Genomic DNA, 10,585 nt, shown 5'->3' on the forward strand with positions numbered 1-10,585 from the left:
ATCAAAGGAAAAGCTTGTTAACACTCTAGAGGCCACATTTATGACTATATCTTCATGAAACTTAGTCAGAATGTTAAACTTGATGATCTTTAGGACAAATTTGAATCTGCGTCATGTCGGGTCAAAAACTAGGTCACCAGGTCAAATCAAAGGAAAAGCTAATTAACACTGTAGAGGCCACATTTATGACCATATCTTAATGAAACTTGGTCAGAATGTTAATCTTGATGATCTTTAGGTCAAGTTTAAATCTGGGTCAGATGGAGTCAAAAACTAGGTCACTAGGTCATATCAAAGGAAAAGCTTGTTAACACTCTAGAGGCCACATTTATGACTGTATCTTCATGAAACTTAGTCAGAATGTTATACTTGATGGTCTTTAGGTCAAGTTCGAATCTGGGTCATGTCGGGTCAAAAACTAGGTCACGGGGGTCAAATAAAAGGAATAGCTAGTTAACACTTTAGAGGCCACATTTATGACCATATCTTAATGAAACTTGGTCAGAATGTTAATCTTGATAATCTATAGGTCAGGTTTAAATCTGGGTCAGGTGTGTTAAAAAACTAGGTCACAAGGTCAAATCAAAGGAAAAGCTTGTTAACACTCTAGAGGCCACATTTATGACTGTATCTTCTTGAAACTTAATCAGAATGTTAATCTTGGTGATCTTTAGGTCAAGTTTAAATCTGGGTCATGTGGGGGCAAAAACTAGGTCACCTGGTCAAATCAAAGGAAAAGCTAGTTAACACTTTAGAGGCTACATTTATGACCATATCTTAATGAAACTTGGTCAGAATGTTGATCTTGATGATTTTTAGGTCAATAGGTCAGGTGAGCGATACAGGGCCTTCATGGCCCTCTTGTTTAATTTTCAAGGAGAATTTTCAATTCATTTGGTTTATGACTCTTGATGACAAAATGAATTTAAGGAAAACTGAACAAAAAACCAGAATGTAGCTGCACTAAGATGATGTGAGACTAAAGAAGCAAAACACTACCAGGGTATTTCAGGGGAACTTGCCTGTAGAACACATTAAAAGGGTTTAGTTTCTTGCTACATCCCTGGGTATTTTTTTTTTCAGTTTTCCTGACAAATGTTTTATTGTATATCCACAGTGTAACTACATATTTATTATGTTTGAACCTAAATTATCTCTGTTAAGGAATGGGAACCTTCCATTACTGCATATTATATTGTACAGTCTGTTTTAAATAATTTGGCAGTTGAAAAGAAACTATATAATTTTGTTCTTTAAAATTCCATCATATACTTAGATGATTTTCCATGTGTCAGTCTGATTAAAATCATCTGCTATGAAGGCTACACTTACATTTAGGAAGATTGAATACTTTCGGAATGTTCCATGTGTAAAAGTAGAATTTATTTTGACAACAGAGTTGACAGCTGCCAAAATATCCTAAACATACTGTATGTAACTGGTGGTTGGTTATTTAAAATATGTTTGAAAAGTACGAAGTCTTTGTCTCACAGATCTTCAGTGAAACACCCCTTAGTTATCTGAAAGAATTGGAATATTTGTCTGTAAAGAATGCCCATTCTATTTTCAAGGAATTTCTTTTTGCTCTATCTTACATCTTAACAGAATTTTTCTTGGCACTGACTCTCAAAGGTTAACTTTACAAGAAGGGTTAGTTATAATAATATTTCTTTGTTTTAATTGATGTTCTGTGACACACTGTGAAAATGTATATATTAATTTTTACCTAGACCAACAACATTTATTATCGTTTCTTTATTTCAACAGACTTCAGATGTGTAAAATGGTAAATAAGACGTTTTTACCCAGAAAAAAAGCATGAATGTTTGTGTGTTGATTTTTGTCTGAAAAAAAGAAGAAATTTTGTTTTATCCCCTGTTTTTGTTACTGTGTTTTGTTTTAATTTAACTTATTGATATGTTCACTGTGTATTTTATGTACAGGCACGATTAATTTGATAATGTGTTAATTTGATAAGTCACTCATTTCATGAATCATTTTGCACTCTGCATGTTTTTACAAAGCATAATTTTTAGTATAAGAAATCATTTGACGTACAGAACAGTTTTGAGACATTCTTTTTCTACAGAGAACATTGGTTATCAAAGTACTTAGTTAGTTAGGTTGCATTTATTTGGAATATCTTAATTTGTTGTGAATCCGCATCACCAAAATGATGTCCCGCTAAACTTTGTAAGTGAAAAGGACACAGATTGTTGACTTTGGCAACCTTTGCTTAGACTTTTGGTTAATTGACAAGTGGAAAGTTGCCTGAGATATACTTGGATTGTGTATTTTAGGTACCTCCCCTACATGTGCCATTGAATTACAAATTTTGACGTTAAGGTATTCAAGTATAGATAGGTTACTCTTCAGCTCTTCAACTTTGTATTAATTTTAGCAGTTTGTTCACAGATGGTCATTGTTATACATTAAACCAGAAGAGTACTGGACGATGTGTAAAAAAAAAAAATAAGTTGAAATGATTTCTTGGCCATTTGAACGAGTAATGATTTTTTGCATATAATCACACCAAAGGTTTGAAGAAAAGTTTATCCAATGTTTACCAGTGATTTATTATGTATCAAAGTAAATTAACTCACAGGATTTTGAATTCATTAATATTTTGTTCAGGAGATTCTATAACTCACTCAGAATAAGATTTAGTTGATTGAACTGCTTGGATACTCTAGGACTTGAGCAAGTTTAAGGTCTTAGATCTTTCAGTGTAACTTTGCCAAAATAACCATTGAAAATTATACAAAGTATAATGAATTTATGTGAAAATTTGAGAAGACAAAAATGGTTTCTGTCCTGAAAATATTTAAAGATGAACTTGCCAAGGTTTATCAAGGCCCGTTTTCATCCATCTGTGAATTAGCGGCTTCATATATACAGTATGAAACAATCTTAATATATTTTATGTTATCTTTATAACTCTTAAAAAAATTGCCCTAAATCTTCTATGTTTGAAATCCTTATATTTCAAATTTTAGATTAAACTTAATAGTAGATAGTATCTTTATTTCATATCTTTTTCAGTGGTTTATTGAAATGTGAAAGTGTGGTTTATATATTGAATCTTTCACTGTGTCAAACAGTTGAGATTCATTTTATATTTCCACTGTTAAGGAACTACTTTTGATGAAAAAGAAAATTAATTTTAAATATCAACATTATAACATCAAGATTTTGTATGTATGTGGCATTCTGCACATAAAATTGGGATAATATGGAGGAAACCATTGAAAATACACGAAATGAAAAGAAAGGTTGTTTATTGTAAGTGTCAGATCAAATTATCTTTCACTCGTGAACTCCAGATTTAAAATTTTCACTGTGAAAGATATTTTGGTAATTTTTTTTATTATTTTTGTTCAGTATTTCTTGCATGAATTATTCTGTTAACCTTTTTACGTTTTTTAATATCTTTTTTTTTATTTTTAGAACTTTACTTTCTTAATTTGGTTTGGTGCATGCATTATAACTCAATTTTCCATTTTTGTCTATTGTTACTTTCAAATGTTTATTATGACATAAAGGAGGTTACAGTTGAAAAAAAAAAGGAAATTAAATCTTGTAAAATTTATTTATTTTTGTGTGTCTTGAAAAAAGGGGTCTGAATTTATTTGGTATGAGCTATTATATACATGTATATGCTACAGTTGCCGATATTATTTGGTATTGATTTATAATATTTTAGAATAACTTCGGTTTGAATCAATTTCAGTCTATATAAAAATAATTATCTTTAAAAAAAATAACATATCTTCAAAAGTTAACATTTTTTTAGGAATGTTATTTCACTCAGTATATTCAACATGGTAAAAACGAAGTTAATATGACATATTGTTTTGGTTTGATTTCAGGACATATTTGACAGTGGAATCTACAACAGCCATTGCTGACAAGATAGGCTGACTCTGTGACTTTATACACAAAACCACTGTTTTTATGTGCCAGTTATGACCAATGGACTTTTGAAAAAACATGATCATTCCAGCTTTATAGATGTTATAATGTGTTATTTAAATATAATGCACATGCTATGCTACAATAAATTCTGCATTTTGAAAAATTAGTGAAAGAAAAAAATCCCATGTTTTTCTGTTTTTCAGTGAAACACGCAAATAGAAAAAATTAGGTACTAAAAATGAAGAAAAATGAAATAATAGGTAATAGTCTGTGCAAGTTCTTTACTTAATTCAGGTAATCGCATTTAAGTATTACTAAACAATTTCAAAATAAAAAGAAAGTTTTTTAAATAACCAAGGCCTTTGCTTTGATTATTGTCTGATTTGCCATGGTTCAGATGTGTAGGAAATTAACAACAGGACCATTGTTTACTGGAGAATTTACCATGCTTGAATCCCTTCTTTGTTTAAGTGACTGCCAAATCAAACCACGTTAGAAATGTTAAATACTAAACTTAAGGCTCTGAAGAATCTCATTGAAAGCAAAGATTAGATCAGCTATTGACTACTACAAATTCTAAGAATATTCTTTTATATATTACAAGCAGTCGGTACAGTTTGGCAGTCCACCTATGCAGTATTTATTGTAGCAAATAAGAAACATTTTTATGTTCTGTGTTGTACTAGTCATTTTAGACACGAAAAATGTGATATGTAATTCTGTCCAAGGCACTCCGTCCTAAGAAAACCTATAAATCTGTGAAAATCCGTCCTCAGATTTTACATGTAACATTACTGCTGATTGTTACGTTTTTATTTTACATGAATTTTATGTTTTATTCTTGTTTGGTTCAAGATCAAATTTTAAAGTGATTTTACAGTCATGTGGCAGAAGAAAAAAGTTGAACTTTTAGATTTGTACATACCACTGTGTTATTACATAAATTGTCTCAAAAGGTGTACATTTTTAGCTCACCTGAGCACAAAGTGCTCAGGGTGAGGTATTGTGATCGCTCACCGTCCGGCGTCCGTCCGTCCGTCCGTCCGTCTGTCCGTCCGTCCGTCCGTCCGTCCGTCGTCCGTCCACACTTTCCTTTAAACAACATCTCCTCCTAAACCAACAGGCCAATTTTGATGAAACTTCACAGGGATGTTCCTTGGATGGCCCCCTTTCAAAATTGTTCAAAGAATTGAATTCCATGCAGAACACTGGTTGCCATGGCAACCGAAAGGAAAAACTTTAAAAATCTTCTTCTCAAAAACCAGAAGCCCTAGAGCTTAGATATTTGGTGTGAAGCATTGCCTAGTGGACCTCTACCAATTTTGTTCAAATCATGACCCGGGGTCAAAATTGACCCCGCCCCAGGGGTCACTTGATTTTACATAAGAAAATCTTAAAAAATCTTCTTCTCTAAAACCAGAAGCCTTAGAGCTTAGATATTTGACATGTAGCATTGCCTAGTGGACCTCTACTAAAGTTGTTCAAATCATGACCCCGGGGTCAAAATTGACCCCGCCCCACGGGTCACTTGATTTTACATAGGAAAATCTTCAAAAAATTTCTAAAAATAAACCAGAAGGCCTAGAGCTTAGATATTTCACATGTAGCATTGCCTAGTGGACCTCTACAAAATTTGTTCAAATCATGGCCCCCGGGGTCAAAATTGACCCTGCCCCAGGGGTCACTTGATTTTACATAGGAAAATATTTAAAAAATCTTCTTCTCAAAACAGAAGCCCTAGAGCTTAGATATTTGACATGTAGCATTGCCTAGTGGACCTCTACTAAAGTTGTTCAAATTATGACCCGGGGGTCAAAATTGACCCCGCCCTAGGGGTCACTTGACTTTACATAGGAAAATCTTCAAAAGTTTTCTAAAAATAAACCAGAAGGCCTAGAGCTTAGATATTTCACATGTAGCATTACCTAGTGGACCTCTACAAAATTTGTTCATATCATGACCCCCTGGGTCAAAATTGACCACGCCACAGGGGTCACTTGATTTTACATAGGAAAATCTTCAAAAATTTTCTAAAAATAAACCAGAAGGCCTAGAGACTAGATATTTGACATGTAGCATTGCCTAGTGGACTTCTACAAAATTTATTCAAACCTTGTCCCCCAGGGTCAAAATTGACTCCGCCCTAGGGGTCACTTGATTTTACGTAGGAAAATCTTTAAAAAAAATTCTAAAAATAAACCAGAAGGTCTAGATCTTAGATATTTGACATGTAGCATTGCCTATTAGACTTTTACAAAGTTTATTCAAATCATGACCCCTGGGGTCAAATTGACCCTGCCCCATGTACTTGATTGTACATAGAATAATCTTCAAAATTTTCTAAAAATAAACCAGAAGAGCTTAGATATTTGACATGTAGCATTGCCTAGTGGACCTCTACAAAAAGTTTTCAAATCTTGTTTTTAAAGTTACTTAAAGAAAATTTCAACTATATTTTCTTCTGTTATGATCTTTTGACCTTGAAGACTTGTCCTTAAGTGCAATGATAACAGGTGAGCGATATAGGGCCATCATGGCCCTCTTGTTTAAAATTTATTCTTTATAGCATAGCTTTCACCATTTTGTTGATTACCATCTCGAGTTACGGTAATGGTTTTTAACAACGATCAAATATATTTGTTAGTCAGCAATTGATGTCTTTCTTGAAAATATTTTCAAATTTTAATTTAATCTTTTTCGTTAGTGACTGTCACTTTATTTAATTACAAAGATATTGTACACTGAAATTCTAGTACAATAATATATTATAATATAATATATTAGAGCAGTAAACTTGAAAGGAATAAAATTAAATAATGTCGCATCATGGAGAATAAAAAGCTTTTTTGGAAGAATGAATATGCCTCCAATATTTGATGTTTGAAAAAAAAGAGAAAAATACAAGTAACTGATTTTATTTTAAACAATCTTCATGTAATTAGGTAGCAGTGATTTAATTTATTACACCGGTACCAAGATTTGAATAAACTTTATTCCATGGTAAGAATGCTTTCTCCACATCGGGTTAATAAGGAAACTAGACAGGATTACCTATTACTGCAGTATGTTCACTTTAATATACCCCCTTAGCACTGTAAAATTGCTGTTCCAAAACTGAAGCTTATGCTAGAGGTGTTTCAAGTAATCTTAAATTCAAATGGATAAGAAGATTTTTTTTGATCACAAGTAATACACGTAAATGGGAATAGAGATCCATATTATTTATTAATCAGAACAGTACAGTAATTGGAAAACAATGTATTTTGAAGAAGAGAAAAACTCGTACTTAATCATAGAACAGCATCGCACCTTATATATTGTCAACTTTACTCTCTCACTTTAACAATTCTGTGTCTTTGGACTGGAAGCATTTAGTAAACTTAGAAAAAAAGTCACGCTGGTCTTGGTGCAGTATGGTAAAATTATACAAAAATATATGCACCAAGTTTCTTACTAACATAACTACTTAACTAACATACTTAATACTATTAAAAATGGCATTGTGATTTTCTGGATATGATATATAATTGAAGAAAAAAAGAATGTGTTTATTGGGTCTTTTATATAAGATGAAAAAGGGCTATTTCAACAAGTCATTTTAAAATTTCTTTTATTTATATTACAGGTTAAGTGTAGGAAAAATGTACTTGTAATTTAAAAAGAAATCTGATAAATGCTAATGTTTTGAAGTGCGTCAGAAATAGAGTCTTTAATAAGTTAAAGGAATAACAAAGAAGCCATAATATATAATATAAAATAAATTAATGATTTTAAGGGGGGAAAAAATTGAGTTGAATCTCTTCAGACTTGGATATCCACTTCATCATAATGTCCTGACCACCGAGTAAAAAAGTATGGAGAAAGCGTTCAATTTTAGGCTTCTTTCGGCATTTTGACTTGAAGATCTTGTACTACTACCACATCATGAATGCTTTAAATTAGAATTTCAATCCACCAAATTTTGTCCAAGATATACAAGGGGAATTTAATCCGTCCATTATCTCCTTTCCGTCCACGATATTGAAAGCTGCTGTTTTATGGTAAAAATTACATGTATTTTATTACCTAAAGGTGTACATTTTGTTTTGTATTTTCTTTACGAATATAAAATTTTATGAAAAAGATGTATATATTTTTAATTCAGTATTAATTTTGAATTTTAGTTTAAATAAATGCATGCAACAGTTTAAAAAAGTATTTATAAATGATATTTTAAGAATAGTTATCCGAAATAATCATAAAAATAAAACCGAAGTAAATTGTGTTTTAATGTTCAAATCAGTGTTATATTTTATTCTTACTGTTTTTGGATATGTTGTTACAGCTGAAGTTATGTATCCAATGTTTAATTATTTCATGAGAGTACCAGTTCTTGTTAAAGATGGTTAACTATAGTTAAATCAGCAGGGTAATTTTTACCCTAAAATGATGGTATTTAGTGCAATTGAAACTATCAGTTCTGTTGAATACCCACTAACATTAGACCATATTGTTTGGTAAGTTCAAAGTTTTACACTTTCAAAAAAATGTGTACATGTACAGTCTATAGAATAGAAAATTCAACAGTACATTTTTAAAATGTTTGAAATATGTTAAGCACCTTTGAACGCTCTTATCATGAAAAGGCACTATTTAAATTTGGTATAATATATATTGTCCAAAAATTGTTTGAAATTTAGAGCTTGACGACGGAATGTAAAAACTAAAAGAACACCACCTGTATACTACAAAAGCAGTCTTTTTGATTAAAATTAACCTTTAGAAACAAACCATTGCATATGTAAGTTCATATTGTCAACAAATCAAATCATTTAAAAAAAAATTCTCAATGAGAAAAACAGATGTTTACAACTAATAAGGAACCATCTAATGTTATTGGGTATAAAGTGATTGGTGGATGAAGAATTATGTTGTGGTCTATCAAATTATTTTAGATACTATTAAAGTTCTTTAGAAGTTGCAGTCTTTGTGTCTTGTTTTATTAGCAAGAAGATTTTTAGCTCGACTATTAAAAGAATAAGTAGAGCTATCCTACTCGCCACAGCGTCTGCGCCACACCTTGGTTAGGTTTTTTGTAACAGTCCACACTTTGACAAAACCTTTTGACATACAGCTTTGAAACTTTCACCACTTGTGAACCATCACCATGTCCAGCTTTAGGCAGGAGTATATAACTCCATCAAGGATTTTGTCTGAGTTATGGCCCCTTTTAACTTATAATCTTGGTCAAGTTTTTCATACCAGTTCATATGTTGTGGAAACTGTTTGAAACTTTTTTCACTTGCTTATTGTAACAGGCTCTATCTGTAGGCAAGAGCTGATAACCTGTCAAGTATTTTGGCTAAATTATGGCCCTTTTTGGACTTGGAAATTAGTTCAGTTTTCGTACAAGTTGCCATTTTGTCAAAAGTATTTGACCTGTGGCTTTGAAACTTTGAACACTTATTTATCATGATGATCTTTGTCTGTTGTCCAAGTTGTGTAACTATGTCAAAGATATTTGGCTGAATTTTGGACTTAGAAATCAGTTTTCGTATTTCGTACCAGTCCATATTTTGTCTAAACTGACATGACTTTACCATCATAGTCTCCGTATAAAGACAAGACTACATAACTAAGTCAGGATTTTGGCTCAGTTATGGCCCTTTTTTTAATGCAAAAATAGTAAAGTTTTGCATACCATTCCATATTATGTCTAAACTGTCCAATACATGGCTTTACATTTACATAACATCATTACACCTTAGCATTAAGAGGATAGTGCTGGGACTGGTCAGCCTGGTGTCAGTATAATGTGACTGGGTGGGGTATCATACCATGTGTCTACGGTGTGATACTCAGTGAGGCAGCACTATAAAGGTGGGCATTGTGCTCACTGCTACAAGTAGACACAGTCGTTTATACGACTGAAAAATTGTTGAAAAAGACGTTAAACCCGAACACACACGCACCTTGCCATATAGCACAAGACTTAATTAGTTCCACAAGTACAGGTACATTGTTTCTCTTATCTATTTTCCTTCTTTTGTCTGAAAATCTCTGGTAATATTTTGACCCCATACTTGCATCAATTCTTTCAATAGTCTAGCACACTGTCAAGAGATGGCTCTTGTATATATATCCTTAATTATCTCCCCTGACCCTCATTTTTGTTGCCAAAATTCAATATCTTCTGCAGATGAGTGACCTGATCTCTGACAAAGTAATCTTGGGCCTGTACCGGGAACTTGTGAAAGGCATTTCACGAAAATAACATGTATTTTATAATTGGCCTGTTTGAACAAAAATTATGGTACAACAATCCCCATAACTGATTTAAATTGTTATGTCCCTTTTTAACTTGGATTTTTTTTGTTAGTTTTTGATAAAGTCAAATATTTCTGTTACTATAAAAGCTTTTGACTTAAAACTTAAAATAGGTAGTTACACCAGGAGAAACAGTCCCCATAACTCTGATTTGAATTTTGACTGAGTTATGCCCCTTTTTAACTTAGAATTTTTTGGTTATAGTTTTATATAGATTTTACTGGCAACGTTCAAATTCAGGTCAAGCACTGATAAAAGTCCAGTGTGCTGTCTTACGTACAGCTCTTGTTTTATAAGTTACTGATACCTGTCAGTTGTTGAATTGAACAAATATGACAATCCTAGCTAAAATTGATGAGGAAAA

The 10,585-nt window shown here is 32.1% G+C and overlaps 1 protein-coding gene across 7 annotated transcripts in view; it reads left to right on the forward strand.

The window, feature by feature from the left end:
* The window catches only part of LOC123564975 (polycystin-2-like), a 33,863-nt gene extending 28,541 nt beyond the window's left edge, over positions 1-5,322 (forward strand). For 4 of the 7 annotated variants that reach the window (XM_045358928.2, XM_045358929.2, XM_053537622.1 and 1 more), the window contains one exon: positions 3,870-5,322. In XM_045358928.2, the coding sequence (XP_045214863.1) occupies positions 3,870-3,921 (52 nt within the window). In that variant the 3' untranslated portion in view covers positions 3,922-5,322. Of the gene's footprint in view, positions 1-1,767; positions 1,787-2,300; positions 2,347-3,869 lie in introns of all 7 variants that reach the window. The other 3 variants (XM_045358930.2, XM_045358933.2, XM_045358932.2) reach the window with 2 other exon arrangements.
* Positions 5,323-10,585: the final 5,263 nt, after the last annotated feature.

Source organism: Mercenaria mercenaria, chromosome 2 (assembly GCF_021730395.1).
Source record: "Mercenaria mercenaria strain notata chromosome 2, MADL_Memer_1, whole genome shotgun sequence".
Lineage (NCBI taxonomy): Eukaryota > Metazoa > Mollusca > Bivalvia > Venerida > Veneridae > Mercenaria > Mercenaria mercenaria.